The sequence below is a fragment of the Neopsephotus bourkii genome, unplaced genomic scaffold (assembly GCF_033783945.1).
Source record: "Neopsephotus bourkii isolate Nb327-2 ecotype Australia unplaced genomic scaffold, CSIRO-AGI_Nbou_v1 NB_1615, whole genome shotgun sequence".
Lineage (NCBI taxonomy): Eukaryota > Metazoa > Chordata > Aves > Psittaciformes > Psittacidae > Neopsephotus > Neopsephotus bourkii.
This window is the reverse complement of record NW_026902090.1, coordinates 2,269,498-2,289,091: the sequence shown is the minus strand read 5'-3', so window position 1 is coordinate 2,289,091 and position 19,594 is coordinate 2,269,498. Positions and strand designations below refer to the sequence as shown.

General features: G+C 44.0%; 1 protein-coding gene across 4 annotated transcripts in view; it reads right to left on the bottom strand.

The window, feature by feature from the left end:
- Positions 1-1,404: 1,404 nt before the first annotated feature.
- CNNM2 (cyclin and CBS domain divalent metal cation transport mediator 2) overlaps positions 1,405-19,594 on the bottom strand; it is a 120,524-nt gene continuing 102,334 nt past the window's right edge. The window contains exons 3-8 of one of the 4 annotated variants that reach the window (XM_061372596.1): positions 16,587-16,724; positions 14,297-14,466; positions 10,909-11,002; positions 8,473-8,538; positions 4,506-4,690; positions 1,405-2,357 (exon numbers count right to left, since the gene is read on the bottom strand). In XM_061372596.1, the coding sequence (XP_061228580.1) occupies positions 2,148-2,357; positions 4,506-4,690; positions 8,473-8,538; positions 10,909-11,002; positions 14,297-14,466; positions 16,587-16,724 (863 nt within the window). In that variant the 3' untranslated portion in view covers positions 1,405-2,147. Of the gene's footprint in view, positions 2,358-4,505; positions 4,691-8,472; positions 8,539-10,908; positions 11,003-14,296; positions 14,467-16,346; positions 16,412-16,586; positions 16,725-19,594 lie in introns of those variants that run through there. The other 3 variants (XM_061372597.1, XM_061372598.1, XR_009728336.1) reach the window with 3 other exon arrangements.

Here is a 19,594-nt window from a genome sequence, read left to right as displayed (position 1 = left end):
GCGATGGTGGGCTGGGCATCAGCAAGGATGGAGACTAAGGAAATGCTTTTAGATGGGGCTCAACAAATGTTAATAAGCAAAATGTGACAGGAAGGTTTGGGGGCCCTGTTTCCTCCTCACTGGGTGCACGCACTAGATCCTGTGCAATTTCTATGCCCCTTTGTGGGGACTTCGTCCTCATGGCTGGCTCCAACGAGTACGTGCACCTTTCCCATTGGAGAGGACAGCAAAAGTTAGGGCTGCTTTCTGAAGCCAAACAAGAGAGAAGACAGATGCACAGACCGAACTGGCTCTGACCCACACACTCCCCTTTCCTGCGAGGAGATCCTGCAGCACAGTATTGCACCTTTCCAGCCACCGTTCACAAAGACAGACCATGGGAACTTCCCCAGCCCACAAGCAGGAGAGATGGGGCAGGCACAGAGCGCTCTGGCAGTTGCATTTGGGGCTGGGGGCTTCTTTGAGGGACAGATGAGATTATCTGGATGTAAAGAAAGGAAGGGAAATGCTACATAGCCAGGGGCCATGGAAGGGTCTCCAAACAGAGAAACTGCAATGCCTGATTTATTTAATCTCTCCAGATACCAAGGGCAAAGTTCACATTTGGTTTGAGAGCATGAAAGGGAGAGGATCAGAGGGAGATGACTTTTCTTCATTTGAGGACTTAGACTCCATCTGTGGGAGTGGGGAATGTGTGATGCACAACTGCCACAGGGTGCCTCCTGCTTGCAACCATTCTGCATTCAGGTTTTTGGGGTGGAGGAATCAGTTTCTGCTGCACAAAGCAGGGTGCCCCGCGCTAGTGGCAGCTGAATGGGAGGCTCTCTGCTCTGTTACCACAGGAATCCCTAAAATGGCTGTTAAAATGGGCAAGAGAGAAGGAAATGCACTAAAATCCACTCAAAGGAAGGATCGTGGCTGGGAACAGCCTGGAAACGAACCTCTCCAAATCCCTGAAGTGCAATACACTCGCGTCCGGACAGTTTTGTCAGTTCTTGGAGAGAAGAGGATGGTCCCAGCTCCTCAGCAGAGCCCATCCTTGCACTGGTAGAGGTTTACTGTCACCTGGGGGATGTACTTTGGGCATAACTGTAGCAGCATCTTTTGTGTTAATACTTGAGATTGAAGTGGGGTGGGGATTGATGGTCTGTGTTCTTCAGCAAAGACTGCACATCTGCCCAAGGTGCAGACTGCTACAGCACAGGAGTGCTTAAAACCTTCTCATTTTGGGTGCACACATTACTTCAACATGCAACTGTCAAGAACATCAATTAAAAAAACCACCCAGTTACTTCATTATGGAAAACTATGCCTGGCTTTCATTCCATGAGATTGTAGTTTTGCTAATTAACTCCTTCCCCCTCAGCATCACCTTCAACAGAACATAATGGGGTTACAAAACTGTAAGTGTAACATCGCTTCTGACTGTTTTACAAGGAAACCTTCCAAAATTTGAGACATCATTAAATACCAGAGTAGCCACTCCTTCCTTGAAACGTAACTGGAAGAATGTAATAGAACTCATCCCTTGGCTCTCCAGGTGTTTGAAACCAGAGGTTTCCCAAAGCTCACTCAGTCTTAAGACACAAATAACATACAAGTACCAGTTGCTAACTTCAACAGGGCCACAGAAAGGACCAGAAAGGGGTGAAAAGAGGCCTAACAACATTGGAGCCAATTCACAAAGCCACAACAGAGCCCATTTGAGGTTCAGGAGGGACAGAAACAATTTAAAACTCTTTAAAATACTTTTTAAAAACAAGATCTCTCTTGAAAAAATAACTGGAGGAGCTTTGAAACTTCTCCATATGTGTTTGAGGAGGCAAAACCCAACAAGGATCAAAAATACAGATAAAAAATAAACACAATTCTATTTTGCAAGAAGTATTTTCATCGTTCTCAAGGGTGGCTCACCATTCCCAAAGTACAGTTGGGGCTTTATTCTCTCTTGCTCTTTGCTCCTTTCTTTCTGTTTCTTCCTCTTCTGCTCCCAGAATGGACACAAAAGTCTTTGGTCTCAGAACACTGGATGCAGCACAGTGTTGCAAGCACATACTAACGGTGTTCACACTTGGGGAGGAGGCAGGAAGGAGCAAGGGCTGGTCCTGCTGAGGAGATGGGATGGGTGGGTTGTAGGGAGTCAGCTCCTAGATGGCTCCTTCACTGTGCATACTGTGGTTGGGCTTGTTGTGAGTCACACAGTTCTGTTCGTTCAGCAGGTTTGCTGTCTCATCTGGCAAACCATCATGCAGCTCCGTAAGAGTCAGTTCGATTTTAGTGTTTTCACTGTCCGAGGACTGAGGTGTTTTGTCCATCCGGGATGCCATCAGGGCGTTTTGGTACTGCTGTCTTGAGATCTGCTCCAAGAACAGAAGGAATAAAACCAGTCACACTTTTGTGTCTCCTGTGGGACACACTGAGGAAATAAAGTGCCCTCCCTTTCCAGATGACCACACTTCAAACCCCCTGTTTACCTGTTTCTATAGAACATCCCTGCGCTTTGCAAGCATAGAGCATCCCAACTCAGCACCACAGCATGGTGACATTATCAGACAAGGCAGAAGCACCGAGCTGTGCAACCACCATGCTGTTCAAAGGCAGGGATTTACTCCTACGCAGAGATTTTGAAATCAGCTCTCCATTTCCTTCTAATCATGCATATTTTTAGGGCCAGAACCAGGGTTCAGTGAAGTCTTTCTCCCAGCTTCAGTGAGCTCCTGGTGTGGCTCTAAGAGTCCCAGCCAGAGAGTACAAGCATTACTGCTCTTGTCTAGGCCAGCAAACGCAGCAGGAGCTACAGCCTTATTCAGATACAGGACATTCAATTCTAGAAAAGACTGGGATTTCCATGGATATGACTCCAAATTAGTCTCTGCAAGAGCTGGTTGCACTCAGCAGAACAGTCACGACTACAGCTGGCCTAGAGCACAGAGTGTTACTGCCCACAATGCCCCAGAGGCAAGGAAGCCTACAGCCCCATATATCTGCATATGGTGGTAGAGGACAGAATTCCTCCTGCAGCCACAAGCAACCCACCCCATAAACTCCTCCAGGTCAACCTTCTCAGCCAGGGCAGGCAGGAGGATGCACGTGCACTGCCAGCCCTGTGTGCTACAATAGCAGTGGATCATCTCAGCAGGAAGGAAGGTGGAAAAGGTGAAACAAGGCTTTTAGAAAACTGTTATGTTTCAGTAGCAATGCAAAAGAGAGACTGGAAATGGAGAGAGTCAGATGGACCAGGTCACAACTCCAAAAGCAAAATCCAAAACATGCACGAGCAGGTCTCAACCCTGGTTTACAAGGTATTAACTGAATAAATGCCCATGTGGCACAGTGAAAACACTAATGTTGGGTACTCTGTCCTGTGTGTAAAGTAGAGCGATGCAAAAAGAAGAGTGCAGGTGAGTGCAGAGGCATGAGACAGTTAAGCATTCATTAGCCTCAGTATGAAAGTAGTGAGAGTTGTAAGGACTCCCCATAAACCAGCATAAGATCAGTAGCTGCTCTGTACAGCAGATTAGCCATTCAGAGCTGCAGTGAGAAACACTCACCCAGTGATAAATACTTACTGATCTAAGCCCTGAAGGCTTGAACCATCAACCAGTACAACTGAATCTGTTGAGTTCTCAGTACGAGACAGTACTCTACTGTTGAAATTTGGCTACAAGAATAATTGATTTAACATTCTAGTATTTCTACTCTATTCTACATTCCTAATATTGACTTTGACAGAAGTTGAGTTCACAAATCATTTGAGCTGCATATAAAGAAACTGTGAACATCCATTTAAGACAAGCACCAAGGTCAACTTCTGGCCATGGGACATCAGCTTCCCTGGACTCTCAGCTGGCCTGGAATTGCTGCCAGCATTAGCTGTTCCTCAGCTCAGCTAGACTTCCTATCCCACAGGACTCACACACATTTCAGCGTAGGATGCACCATGCTGGGAGACAGAGATGTATTCATGCAGCAACTCACTGGTAGGATGAGACATGAGCCTAACATGTGAAGTTAAGATAAAGAGAAATATCCAATACTTCCCCAAGCAGAAGGATGACAAGTTGGAAAGTAAGATCAAGAACCCCAAACTGAAACCAAAATCAGAAGTGAAAAAAAGCTGCAGCCAACAGAAAATGTCTCATCCCTTAGAAAAGGACACTGGTAATGAAGGATCTCCATTTCTGATGGCTCCAAAGGCTCCACAAAGGTATGTCATTCATGACTAAAAGCAAAGAGAGATTATTTTCTATTATCTTTCCTCAAGGGACCTGAAATCCAGAAATTTATGTGACCAATCTACTTATGAGCCTAAAGGAGAAGAAGGGTGAGGACAAATCAATGGACAGCAGACACTGGGAGAAAGTGATTTAAAGTGATTTTCAGACAGCTACTTTCATAATCCTGTTTACTCACAAGGCGATCAAAAGAGACCTCCCTTCCCCAGGCTCTCCATCCTACCAGCCAAGCCTGGCTTTCCAGCAGGGCCTTTCTAGCTTTTTTCCTACCTTGACAAACTGTATGTCTGAGATTGCTTTCACTGAGTAGTCCGGAACATACACTTGGAGGAAAGATGCGTTCAGCTGGTTGTTGCTGCTCCCTAACGTTGGTGTCACTGCATCGATGCGATCACTTCGGTTTAAAGAGTCTGAGTGATTCAAGCCGCAGGGCCGAGGTGGAGATTTATTTTCAGCTGAGAAACAGTCAAGAGTGAGAGATTTCTTAAGTCAAGTAAGAAATATTTAAAGCCACCAGTTTCAAAGGGACATAATACATCATGATGTAGCACAAAAGAACTGCAAGTACTTAATCCACTGGTAATTAGACATGCAGTTAAACAACCCAGTTACTCTGAAAAGGTACAATTTGAGGCTAGAACTGATAGCTGACACCAGTGAATATGGCTTAAACAAACCTAGTTGGGTTTATGCTGCAACGTGCCCTGTGCACAGCTGGTGACAGTGCTTCAGCTATGACAGTGCTTCAGCTGATGAGTTGTAACCACCAGAGAAAGGTAACTTCCCAAGGCTCCCTTACAGAAGTCCTTGATAGTAAGACCATGCTTAACACATTCCTTTATTTTTTTTCTTACTAATTTATAATCATAGCTCCATACCAAACCTTTCATCCACAGTCAGTTCCAGCTAACTCTTCCTCCCTTTTATTCCATTTGGTACCAACATATGCCTTGTTCCCTGAATTAGAGCAGACATATTCAAATCATAAGTGATAGAGTCCCCACTGGACCAGAGAGCAGTCCACATGACTAATTCAATGTTTCCTCAAGTACCTCCCAGTGCTTAAAGGGGCAAAAACTCTGTGAAGGAGAACAAGCTCCATGTGGTACATGCTGGCCAGCAAAACAGGGAAACCAGTCCTGGCTACAGAGAAAAATCTGTGTCCAGGAAAGGAGTAAACTGGAGACAACATTTGCTATTACTGGCCTTTAACCACTGTAAGGTTTCACTTGAAACCCTCGCAGCCGTCCCCTGTGAGTGTGACTGGGCACAGTTCAGCTCAAGTAAACGTGCTTTCAGGAAGCCACAGACATTCTGCATCTCTAACTTCTGCTCACACAATGACCCAGAAGAAAGGAGGGCAGAAATACATCCTAAGAGAGATCCCAAGTCCTCCTGCCAATGGGCTTCTCCCTGGGTGCACACACAGTATATGCTGATCTAAGACCTGTCTTTGGGACTGGTGATTTTTTGGATCATAGTGCAGTCAAATTTCATTCAACCAGCCCAAACTTGATGTAAACGATGCTACTCAACCTTCACATGACCCCCATTCTCAGCTGAAAGATCATTTTCGTATAATCTTAACATACAAAGCCTCTTCAAACAAATTGGCAAGGGTATCCTGCAAGCTTTACAAATTCTTTATTTTTTTTGATGACTTCAAGATATATAAACTTATTTCTTAAAAAAACCCAACAAAACAACAAAAAACCTCCCTAAAATTCAACCCTACCTCTGCCACTTAATCACTATAAATAAAATCTTTCCTTGCACAAATGGTAGAGCCTGTTCTACATCCCTGCATCCAGCCTTTCCTAAACCAAACACTTTAGATGTTTCTAGTCACATGGCAAAATTGCCCTGTTTTTTATTTCTCACTTGCAAGTCCTCTGACGTCTTTAATTTTAGAAAAGGGAACAGAAAAATACAGGTTCTGACAATTTGGTGATTTTTCTGCCTTTTCTTCACTATGGAATTAGTGCAGGTCCCTATGGCAACACCAAGTACAGGCTTAGGGGGAAGCACTCCCCTGCAAGGTTTTTCTCCACACTGACTTGCCATCTTGAAAGCCACAGCAGGCTGCAATAACTGCTGCCAGGAGCCAAAGCTCTATCTTCACGCAGAGCTTGACGCTGCAATTCCCACTGGACAGCAAGGAACTGTGAAGGCTGAGTGCATTTGTCCTGTCTTTCCTACTTGCATACACAAATTTCATCTGCGTGTGACAAGAACAGCGTCATTGCTGATCAGCATAAAGGTTTCCATCTGGAATAGCTTTATACTAGTGTGACTATATCTGCTCTTTCCTTTCACCTGGTTCTTACAGTACATTACTAAGAAAAAACAAAGGAGGACAGAATGCAACGTGACAAAGCATATATTAAAACAAAAACAAAAAAATGGGACAGGTGAAACAAAAGGACAGAACAAAAAAGTATGATTACTAAAAATGTGAGGGAAAGGACATCACTTCTGGACCATGCAAAGTCAGGAAGGGAGAAGGGAAGTTAATGATGAACGGAAGATACAGGAAGGGCAGATGACAGAGGAATACCAGGAAGGTCCATGTTTCCAGAACAGCACCCTGCCAGCCTCCTAGCAGGTCAGCCCTGATCTAAAGAGGTCTTTTCTACCCAGATTTTCCCATACCTCACCTTCCTATACAGGGGACAAAGACCACAAAAGACACAACGAACTATCAGTACACCTGTGTTATGAATTTGGAGTTAAACAACAGGATCCTTTTTAGAAGAACCCAGCAGACAGTCTGAGTTTCTTCAAAACTGATACCACATTGCCATAGTGAGCAGGCTTACCGCATCAGTTCCTTTCAAAGGAGACTCTTCCCATTATATTTCATTATTGATTTTTCATCGAGCTTTTTTTTTAGTTGGAAAAAGAGCTGTGAAAATATGCTTGACATTTATATTGAAAACAACTTGCGTGCAAAGTGTATACTTATTGTAGCAAGGAAAAGAGAAAGAAAAAAGGATGATCTGGCAAAACAAAAGAACCAAGCTAAAAAAGATAATCAAAGCCTCTGAGCTTAAAAGAAGACCATCAGGTACTTTAATTAAAGAAAGATTAAACTTCTCCCCCTTCTTTGAAGTTTAGCAGCAGGAAACTTTAACAGGGCAGGAAAAAAAAAACCCTGCAGGGCAACAACCTGTAGTTTGTTTGGAATGTGCATGAGACTAATTTAAGGAGTGACAGTGAAATACATTTTCAAAAGGGAAAAAAGAAGAGGAGGAACGTACAGGAAGCAGATGGTGAAAGTTTATGAAACGCATGATATGCATTAATGTTTAGGAGATGTTTCACTTAAATATGCGTATCATTATCTTGTTTGCTTTTAGGCCTAGAGAAAAACATTTCATCTGAAAAAGAACACTTCAAAAGGAAGAAATATGTTCACTGTGGCCCAAACTATTTTAGGATTGTGCTTTTCCAATAGACTTTCTTGATAGGTTTCCATTTCTCTCAACAATTCTGTGCATGCAGTGACCCTTCCCAATTTCCAAACGCTCAGTCACAGCTCAGAGCTCTTTTTGGCCCAATTTTGTTCCCTCCTCGGTCTCTGCTCTCCAAAGGGATTTCTGTGCCAGTCAACTTGGTTATTCAGCAAGGAAAGGTCTTCAGTAAAATGGGAACCAGAAAACCCCATAGGAGGTCCCACAACCTTCTTGCACATTCCATTGCAAATCCGTCCATCACTGTGCCAGGCCATGGCATTAACCTCACTGAGAGAACTCTCAAAGCTTTTGAGGAATTGAAATGGCCAGACTACACAAACCATAGAATTTATCCGTATGAGGATATACGGAGTTTTTCATTAAAGGAGTTTTCCTTTTATGGCAGTTTAGCAGCAGACATTCTCCTCTGCCAAACACATTTACTTCAGAAATCTTTAAGCCTCAGCCTGGGGGAGAAAACCTTCTTTAAAAAATATCTTCCCTTCTGATTTTCCACCAGTGCACATATGAGAAACAAGAAAAACCACACATTATCAAACACATTTTCTTCAACGTGTTTTTAGTTCTTCCCATTTTGATGGCTCTGTTACATTGCTACCAGTTACCACAAATGGAAGTCCAGGATACCTACCTGTGAGGCATAACTCTGTGCTGGACTTCTCCCTAACAGGCAAAGGGGTTGAAAAATACAGACTGCAGCTGAATTTTTATGGCATCAGGGCAGTCACAAGAATGGTGAAAATAGAAGCATGCGGATTTACCTGGAGAACCTGCTGCTAACAACTCTGTTCTGCTGACAACAAAGGTACGAGACAGGGACAAGGGAACTAGAAGAGGGAGAGAAAAAGGATGAGATCACGACCAGAAAGGCGGCAGCTATCCACACTTGACAGGGGAAGGAGCCAGTTCACACACTGAGGAACTAAAACCAAAAGGGCAAATCAACTGTGAAAAAGTAAAGGGTTAAAACAAAAGCAAAACCAACAAAAAAAAAAAAACAATTAAACAATTTTAGGAATAAATCAAAAAACAAGCCTAAGGAATTACAGTGAAGTGAGCAATTTTCAGTTGCTAATTTGAACGATTATCCAAGCACAGAAGAGTCCATCAAGGTACACTCAGTTTTGAAACAATTCAAACGAAGCAGTGGTGCCCACTCCAGCCTGAAAGGCAAAGAGTTAAAACAAGCCAGGAAGCTTTCATGGATGGTGCTCCTTACAGGAGTCAGACAAAACCAGAAACAAAACCAAAAGACACTTCGCAGTTCTTCAAGTTTTCAGTAAAATGTCAAGTGAGGTTGTGATTCTCTAAGCTCTTCTTTTTCAGGATGGGAACTGTACTGCTCATCATTACTGCAAATCCCTCCCCAGCTACAGGAAAAAGCTTCTTTTGATGGGTTTTAGGTGTTTGGGGTTTTTTTTTGTTTATGTGTGTTGTTTTGTTTATGGGGTGAAAGTGCTTGTTTTGGGGGCTCTTTAAGGCTCTACTTTCCTTTTACTGACTTCACATTTCAGGTGGGGAAAGCACGTACATCAGCTCTAATCAGGACACACAGAAGAGCAGTTTCTTTTGTTCAGAAATTACTTATAGTTCCACTGAGCTTTCCTGTCTACACTGAGCAACAGGAGTTTCAGGATGCTACCAGACATTGTAAAACAAATTCTCTAACACCTGGAGGAAAAGCCAGTAAAATAAGAGATCTAGTACCAGTAGAAGTCAAGCAGTTGAAGGCAAACAAATCCAATGTTGGCAAGGAATACTTCAAAATACAGCATATTCTCAAGTTTGACATGACAAAACCCAAGACAAATTTCAGGATACACAGAGGAGATCATTTGACCTCACAGGACTTGGGGCAACTGGCATGGCTGTGGGGATGGTGAGCAACACACAAAAAACCCCAACAACCCACACATGAAAACACTCAAACTGAACAATGCTGGCAAAACAGATGCCACAAGTGATTTCCAAACATAGGTCTGGTCGAGAAGGGACCACGTCTAACCCAGCTCTGTGCTTGGCCCATGTACTTTTGCAAAAGCCGAGCCCCAAAGCTGGGGGTACAGTGCAGTTGTACCCAGGTGTCATGAATCCTTGTGACCACTGCTCAGTGCTCTGCATGCTTTCTAATTTGCAAGCCTCAAAAGGTATGAGCTCGACTGATCAAATTAAAGTGATATAATGAAGGAAGCATTAGTCTTGCCCGTAAAAGTGAACTCACACATTCAAGAGAATTGATGTTTAATAAGGCTAGACTCATAATTTACAAAATCATTTTAATTCCAGTGCCATTTGCTAATGTACATACACATATGTACACATATGCAAAGGGAGTGCTCATGAGCATACAGCTAACACAAGCAGCCTCTCAAGTGGAACATATACCCTACTGTGACAGAAGGACCAGATTTCAGCATGGAAAACATCTCTTCCTGAAGCTAGGCAAGCAGCTTTGTGTCAGCAGATGGCCAATGCCAGGACCAGTGCCCCAGCTCTCCCCAACAGGGCTGCAGGGATTCCCAGTTAAGGTTGAGATCTTAGAAGTGACACTGCTGGCACCAAAATACACCACCAAATGCTGAAATACAGCACTGTAGCCTACTTTTGGTGGATTATGAGACAATCCCCCAACCTGCGCCTGTGAAGTGGTGGCTTGTGCAGTTACCACTTGTTTGCTGGGAACTGTCTCACATCTCTGTGGGAACAAGCTCACACTTCATCCTCAGACGAGAGCGTATCCCCCCAGGAACAATCGCTTTTCTTGCACTGTTGCCCCCCTTTTCCTCAAGATGGCTTTAAAAATAAGACTGGTAAAGCAAACCATGCTCAGCCTAACCGGGCGCTTGTACTTGCACCACTAGATGTCCCTCTGCCACTGGTTATTTGTTCCCGCTACTTCCCTGATATTCTACAGTGAGCAAAACTACAAAGGTGTCCTCCAGTACCATATCACTCGCTAAGGCCAACACTGGCATCCTCCGGGGCCTGGCAAACCACTCTGTTTCGGAGTCAGTGCCAGCGTCGCCACCGGCCAGGGCCCTTCCCAGGGATGCTGTGCAAGGCAGGCAAGGAGGTACAGATAACATCAGCCCAGGGACACGGGTGGGTATCCTGAGCAGCCTCCTCCTGCTGCACTCACAAGACTAGCAGGCTTGTGCAAGGAAAGCATTCCAGAAGCAGAAGGTAAGAGGACATACCTGGTGATGCTGTGAGGGCCATCACCCCATAGTAGGAAAAAGCACCAGCTTCAAACTTCATCCCCTCTTTCCCAGCCTCCACTTCCACTTTCCCCTGTTAAGGAAAAGGAGAGAGAGCTGCAATTAAAAGGACTGTAGGTCTCAAGGCACAAGACTGAACTTGAGCCCTGAAAGCTAGTTTTGCCTGACATTCCTAAACAGTACCATGGTCCCTGCAGTATATAAGGGTGCCTGAACAGGGACAGACCCTTGTGCCCTGAGCTGTCCTGGTCTTTGGTGTCCTGTGGCCAGCAGAAGTCCCTGCAGAGGAGTGGGATCACTTCAGGATGGTGCTATTGCCTTGTTCCAAGTGCTGCCAGGCTGCTTTCCCTCAATGAAGAGTGGAAAAGCATTCCCTTAGTATCACAACAAGCTTGTAAGTAGCCCAGACATCTGAGGTCTGGAGAAACCAAGACGTTCACATGTTCACAGAAAAAGTCCCACTAACGCAAGCATAGGAAAGGGAGATGGGAGACAACACACAAGGAGGAGATTCCCACAAAAACAAAGCCCTTATTCCTGAAAGAGCAGCCTTGGGGCTACTTTGGTTTTCTTGGTTTCTATCAGTTTTACGTATTCCGGCACCCTTAACTTTAGATCCTGCTCTTCTGCAGGGTCTCACCTAGAAGGACCTTCAGTGCTTCCTAAGCTGTACAAAACTACACTACCATGCAAGTGCACCCAGTTCTTATGTGGGCTGAACCAAATGTTGAATATCAAGTCCTGCAAAGGACTCCAGAACAGAACCCACCATATCAAACACAGCTGTAAAAATCCCAGTTACTTTGGTATACAAGTAGCTAAAAATAATTGGCCATCCTTACTGGTATTGCACTGAGAGTTACAACACACCACTGCAGACAGAAAAAATCTCATGCAGTTTTCAGGCTGAACTACACAAAAGCTGGGGTTTTAGTCAAACAACATAATTACCTGCAGTGCTTTCCCTCTGCTAGGCTGGAAAGGGCAGAGACTGCCTGTCCCATGTGGACTAAGTAGACTGAACATCAACTGGACACAATCGTGTCAAAATGAGTCCCAAAGGTAGATTTTATTTCTGTTTATTTCATTTAACACCATTTAATATAAATAATTATATTTTTAGCTTTACAGTACAGGAAAATGTGAAAATGAACTCAACCTGCATCAGCCCTGATACCAAGTCAGTTTGTTTAACTGTCCCACATGAGAAAAAACACAAAATCTACCTATCAGGAAAAGAGTACTCAGAAATCCACTTCCCTGCTATCACAAGCAAGAACTTCATATAATCCCTTTTAAAACCAATTTCACTTCACAACACAAATAAGTAGCTTATTTGTTCATTATAAGCCTTCCAAAAGGTGAGATTTCATCACCCAGGCAAAGACTGGTTATAAACAGAGCTCTCAACCTACTTAAAATAAGTAGGTTGAGAGCTCTGGTAAACTGTAGGTAAGTAACTACTAACCTGGTAGTTATTCACCAGCCAAGACTAAGTCTCTAAAATACATACACAGCCAGGCTTTGAACTTCACATACAGTCAATCTGGAGTTAGTAGCCAAAGAAAAACTATCACAGCAAGTTCAGCCTCAGTTCCAAGACCAGGGTGCTCTACCAGCACACTCAGCACCTCCAAGCTTCCCAGCGGGGTCCATATGAAGACCACACATGCTCGGTATAGGCACAGTGGCTGCAAAGCCACTAAGAGGTCCCCATGCATGCTATGAGATGCGTTCTGCCCTGTTTAAATGCATGCACATGCAGTTTATGGTTTTCCACTATTTAATGTTCCAATAGGAATTCTTAAAAAACACAATGCCAAACCCAAATCTCTTAACTGCTACAGAAGAACTTCCTGTTAGATAAAAGCTGTTACAAACAGGTGACATTCCAGCTAAAATAGTAACTTTACAGAGATTAAACTGATACATATAATGCACAGAATATACCTTTAATTGTGTTCTGGCATGCATTTACTTTGAAGGTATTCTTGGTCTCTTGACAAAAGAGAGCTAAGTCCACTAAAGTAACAAAACCAGAGGATTTATTCCCTCTCGATCCCTGCAGAACCAACCTTGTTACCGTTTTTATAGCATGCAAGACTCAGTTTTCCAAATGCATTATAGAGCTTGCACATTGTGTTGGCTAAATATTTATTGATTCCAGGAAAAGCTCAGAAAGAACTGATTGTTCTTCTGTATTGCCCATGTCCTCCTTTTGCATCTTTGAAGCATTACCTCATTCAGGAGCATTATCTTGCCTCTGGAATATTTCAGATGGCAACAATTCAGCTCATAAGAAAGAGCAGTTAAAGAGCTACCAGAGGCTCCCCAAACCCTTGACAAAAAATGAACCTTTTTAAAAGAGAACTACATTGAATCCAAAATTCCATATTCTAGTGCTTTCTTAATTACTTATCACTGATAATGTTTAACCACACCCCCCCCCCCCTTTTTTTCTAAGGCCACATTAAGGCAGATTTCAAGGCCTGTGTTACAAGCTATGATGCTTGTGTTTTTATAACCAAAACTGATTTCAGTTATGCAGGATAGAAACATAAGCACCTTTCTAGCAAAATCGCTCTTAAAGGACTGTTTCTTGCTCCTGTTCAGAGAGTGCCAGATGGAAGCTAAGTCTTTGTGTAAAGCTTTACCTAGCTGACCAAGTGTTCCTGTGAAGAAATAAAACCCGAGAGATAACAGCACTGGATGCAATCCTGTACAGAACAAGCAGAAAACAGTCCTTCCACACCACATGCAACTTCAATCTAAAACCCACCCAAATGCAGTGGTCTCGAAGTAGGGCAAGTAACTGGGATGGTAGAGTGCCCAGGAACCACAGGGGCTGTGGCAGGAAGTGGCATCAGTTCACAAGAGGGTGCAGTGCCCCCACCAAACCCTAAGCTTCTCAAAGCACCTAAAGGTACAGTCTTCAAAATTGTACAGAAACATGTCATTTCCTGACAAAGCTGTCAAACTCCTCATGCCAAAAAGCATTAGAGAAAGCATCCTGGCCAAACTCCTATAATATGGCATTTATTTCCATCCTTATTTTCCAAGCAATGCCATCTGGCTGAAGGGATTCCCTTGCATTGCCTTCCCTAGAGTTACCTAAAGTAATTTTCAACAGATGACTAAGTGGGAAGTGCTGTCTACCGTTCACAACTGGTTTAACTGAAGATGAAAGCAGCTGAGTGAGAAGTTAAAGGTTAGCAAGGTCATAAAGGAGGCAGGAGCACTTCCCAGGAGCCGTAGCTCTATTCCCATGATCGAAAGAAGACAAACTTCAACAAGTGGAAGAGGTATACAGAGGGGTATGTCAGGAGCTTAAGGATTTTGCACATAACTACATAACCATATGCCTGACCTGTAAAATGAGAATAAAGTAGTCAACGGGCTTGTTTCGCTGGTAGAGGTAGTGTTCTGGGGCTTTCTTGTTCTTCTCATCATATTTCAGCTCCTGGATGACATTGGGATGTTTTAGCAGCCTGAGAAGAATCTTCTCTGACATCTGGGATGGACCAAATGCTTCTACTTCTATAACACAAGATACAACTTGGCATTAAACTTCATATGCATGGTAAGAAGTTAGCAATACTTGTTAATAAGCATTTGCCTAAAAAAGACACACAGATGCAGAGAGATCCATTATGGAATTGCAGGCTTCCTGTCTTTTGAGACTGTTAGATTTGTAAGGGGGGGGGGGAACAGAAACACCCCAACTTTCATTACTTAAGTATTTTTTGAAACAACCAAAAACCATGTCTTCATCTGAAAGGGAAAAGAAAAAGGCAGACTTGCCCTCCTGAGAGTTCAGAATCACAGTTGTATAGGCTTACTGGAGAGTTGTATAAATGGAAAAGCTTTACAGTTGGGGCAGAGAGAACCTCTGAATTTGTTTTTTCCTTCCTCAAAAGGTATTAGTTATTACATTTATTGCACTTTGAAAAAACAAAACAAAACAACCAAATCACCATTTGGGGCTTAGAAAGTTGCTCTACAGAGATACTCTACATAAATCAAAGGCACAGCTAGGGCTGCAACAGTTCATATGGGAAGAGTTGCTCAAAGTGAGAGACAGTGGAGGTCAGTTCAAACCATGTGGGATTCATGCCTGACACACAGAACACATTCCCTGTCCACTTGTCCTTCAGTGTTCCCAACAGGAGCTGTTTGAAGCAGAAAAGCTCATCCTTGTATAGGAAAGTTAAGCCAGGGACATCGAGATTTACACATGCAAATTGATAAGCTTTCCTAACACTTCATTTAAGAACAGGCCCATTAATGACAAAGTACCTTTCTTCTGCCAAACATACTATTCTCAATTTAGAACAGAGAAACCAAAACTGTAGCTTTCATTTTATTTAGCAGTGGCTTCAGACAGACCTGGATTTAAGCTATGCAACACTTTCATTCACAAAACAAGTACAGAAGCAGCACTGTAAGACTATGTCTGTTGAGCAGGTTTAGGGAACTCCATCAAGTCTTGTACCACTACATGAACAGTGCGTTCCTTGCTGGTAACTCCACATCTTCCTGTTGAGCTGCTTCCTTTCACCAAGGACATGCTCATGTGCACATGAGCCGTAGGAGTCCAAGCCTTTAAAGGAATTACTGCCACTCAGCTGAGATGTGATAACCAATCACATATATGTTTCCTTCAAGTCACAGAGGCAAAAAAAACCCCATGAAGCCAGACTAGGAGCATCTAGGCAGGCAGTTACTGCATCTTAGAGCAGGAAAAGTATTAATTTCCAACTGGAGCTGGCAAACTTGAGACGGAACAACTTTATCATTTTCAACCCATGAACATATGTTGAGCACCGCAGTGAAAAATGCCCATCTGAAAGGCCTGCATGTGAGAAGTCTTTATATGTCAAAGAGAGACAGCATGAGCAATAGGAAGGTATGTTTTCCACAAAGCTCTCCTCTTAACAGGTCTCATCTCTGAGGTGAAGGGACCAACTTTACGACGAAAGGCAGTATCAGCTGTAAGAAACCATTCAAGGCCCTGGCCTCTCTGCCAGACTGCTCACCCAAGGGCTGAAACATCAAGGTGTTCTGGGATGTAGACAACTCTCCTCTGAAACCTGAAGTCATCAACGGAGGTCACACATGCCAGCCAGAAATCCATTTTTAAAGCACAGTCCAATCACCTGCGCAGTCTGCATTAAATGTGTCGGGAGAGTTTTTCACCTGGAGTCAAAAAGTCTCATGGAACAGGTTTAGACCTTCCTGCAAAAAAAGTCCAGCATCTCTTTCTGGAGAAGGCGCCAGAGTGCAATTACAGTCAGCTGGGCAGTGGTATCGAGTCCTCTTTGGTTTGTTCCCTGAGCTCTTCCTAATGGGGTGTACTTGCTAGTCGTTAATCTGACGGACTCTAGACATGCAGTGCGGCACTTGGCATTCATCCTTACCTTTCAGACCAATTTAAAGTTACTGGTCCACCCCTGGTAAATGTCTCAGAGGGTTCATGCCGACACTGAACACAGGAGAGGAGAGAATTTAAAAAGAAAAACACAACAGTGGCATTATTTGTCACCCCACAATCCAGCCTCCCTTCCCGCCTGCACTGTCCCACCCACCTCACCGGCCTTTGCTGACAAACTGCCTCCGAGGCTCTGGCACAATTGCAACAAGAGATAACCCACACTTGCCTGTTGCCAGGAACCGGTGCATTGCCAGGAGGAGCTGCGGTGATATTTTAACCTTCATCTCGCTGTCTGTCTGCTTGAAGGCAGAGAAGTCCTGCTTCCTGTCCCGATGAGCTACCTTCTTTTTCGTCTTGTTATCAGCTGGGGAAGAGAGGGTGGGAAAAGAAAGGAAGGAAGCGATTTCTGTTAGAACAGGGTCCACCATGAATCGTGCTGGATGGACTCAGTCAGGATGGCCACCCAGAGCATAGGTGCACACAGAACCCTCTGCAGTACATGTAAGCCCTGTCCACTGGCACGCAGCAGAAGCCATTAACAATGAGCCAGCTGTGCTGTGGGCTCATCTGGATGTGAGCCTCTGTCCTGCGGAGCCGCTCACCCATGGCCTTCATCATTTCAATGGGAAGAAAGTCTCTGCTTGCAAACATTGCAGAACAGCTCCACGTATGTTTGCATATGTGCACAAGGTGCATGCGTGTTTCTAGGTGGGAAGGAGGAGTCCTGCTCAGTGTCACTAATGATTAAAAGGTGTTGTTCTACAAGAATATCTCTGATATGTATTTTTTTCATATATATCCATAGGAAAATTCCCATCAAGTACACAGAGTAAATACACAATGAGTTATGATGTACCGTGGCCGCACTGACTCTTCACAGCTTTGGCAATATCCACATGCCTTTGGTCCAAGTAACTCCTAATGTCTAGCATATGAAGTTTCCTTTGTTCAGCCAAGGCTGGCAAGGTGTACAGCCCAGAGGTGGGAATCACTGGATGTTTGATAGGCACTGAAGCCAGAATCAAGTACAGAGTAGCTTCAGGAGTTCAAATACAGTAATCTGCCTGCTAGTGGTCCTGACTCCTGTTCATTATTCAGCTGAACACACCACTTGGTGTGTTTGTGTCCTAAACCAGGGTTTGTGGTGGGGAATCCCCATTTGTGAAAGACAAAATGAAAGATGATGTTGAAGAGGTACAGACAATCTCTGCTGCTCTATAACCTCTAACCTCAACCTATTACCATCTACCCACTGAGCTCATCTGCCATCACGCCTAGGAAATGAGATAAGCAGCAAGCTATAAGCATCGTGGGGTATAGCTTACATCAATTTCAGGGAGAAGAGTTCTCTGCTCACATGGCAGGGTCTTGCTCTTTGCTGACACAGTGCGTAAAGTAGCATGGGTATAAGCAGCAGAATACTGTCAGAAAGCTGTAAGCTCCACTGTATATTGCAGGAAACCCAACCACAGGTAATACAAGTAATTAATAGATTTCTTGATTTTCCCAATCACCTAGCCTTTTACATATGAATACATTTAAATCCTCGACTTCCCACAGACAAGACCCCACTACAGGACTATCACAGAATCAACAGCACTACTGTACTGATAGTAACACATTTACTCTAGATAGCTAAAGCTCATCGTGTGAGCAGAGCAAACCAGAAAATTTGAGATAATTATTCCCAAGCACATGGAAAACAATGATGATGACCCATGCCCTTTTTCTTCTTTAAAACCAGAAGCCTCTTACCCTAGTAGTAGTTTACCCAGGACCTGGACTACATCGGGGACTACAGTTTTTCTTCCAAAAGCGGGAATAGAAACCACCCAAGGGAGTGGTTACAGACTAAAAACAATCCCTGCCTTAGAAATACAGTGTGAGACAGACTTGCAGTAAAGATGGATACCAAAGCAATAGAAAGTGAATAGGAGAAAAGCCCCCCCAGAAGCTCTCACTAGGTTCTACCCTCTCATAAGAGGTAAAAAGAATAGAAACTGTGGGTTTTTTCTGAAAAGCTCAGAGAATGCTGTTTTTTACAGTGCTGTGGCTCAGATGCTTTCTCAACAAGGAGCACTAGCATTAACCTCTTTAGGGAGGCAAAAGTCACCACAGGTACGAGTTTTAGCCCTGGGACAGGGAAATGTCTCTTCAGAGGGGCAGTAAAGCATCTCTTTTATTTCTCTGTGGACGAGCTGTACCACTGCAGGCTTCACACTGCACTTGTGGTACCTCAAAACAAGGCCTGCATCACACCATGGGAGGATGCCTTAAATCTTTGTCTGCATCAGTCATGAAGGTAAGAGACCCAGGCTCTCAAATGATGGGTGGATTGAACTCCCGCTGCTGCTGCCTTGGCTGCTTCTTCAGAACCCTTCCCCCAAGAAAAATGTTATACAGTGAGAGCAGAGCCATATGGCTTAAAGCCACTATCTTGGCTTATTTTTGTAAGGGATGGTCTTAATTATTCCTCATTATCCAAACAACTTTTGAGCTTCGTTCAAGTCACAGGAACCAAGGGCTGGACGGTGACAGAAGTAACTGAATCTGGACCAGATATTTCCTGTCTGTCCTTTCTACAGTAGGTAAGATGGAGACCTGGGCACTGAAATTATCTTGGCCTGCTGAAGCGATCTTTGCTCACAGTGCTGTGATGCAGTTTGGTTCTATAACATCAACAATGTGATGCATGGGGGATACCCTGAGTATAACTTTCGGTGTGATAGCAACAACTATTGCATTTATTTTAAGTAGGTTCTGGGAATATTCAGACTTCCAATTTAAATCAAAGGCAGAGAGGCTGACTGTGAGCTCCTGGGCTGAGGAAGAGCAGAGGTCTAAACACAAGAAAGGTTGTGATCTCTCCTGTAATATTCCTGAATTTCCATTCCTGATGCAGAACACCACAAATGACTGCATGGATCTCCCTGAAGGAGCCAGCTTGGACTGGAGGCAGCTACAGAACAGGGAGTTCAAACCTCAGAAAAGAAAGTACAGTTCCCAGAGGACTAGACTTACTGACCCCATGCTGATACTCAGTACCAGGATGCCCAGCCCAAGGCAGAGGTGGATGCCAGAGTCTCAGTGATCACATACCCCTCACCCCCCTCTCGCTCATCCTCCCAGCGATGCACAAAGCCTATGTCCCATAGAATCACAGAATAGTTAGGGTTGGAAAGGACCTTAAGATCATCAAGTTCCAACCCCCCTGCCATGGGCAGGGACACCTCG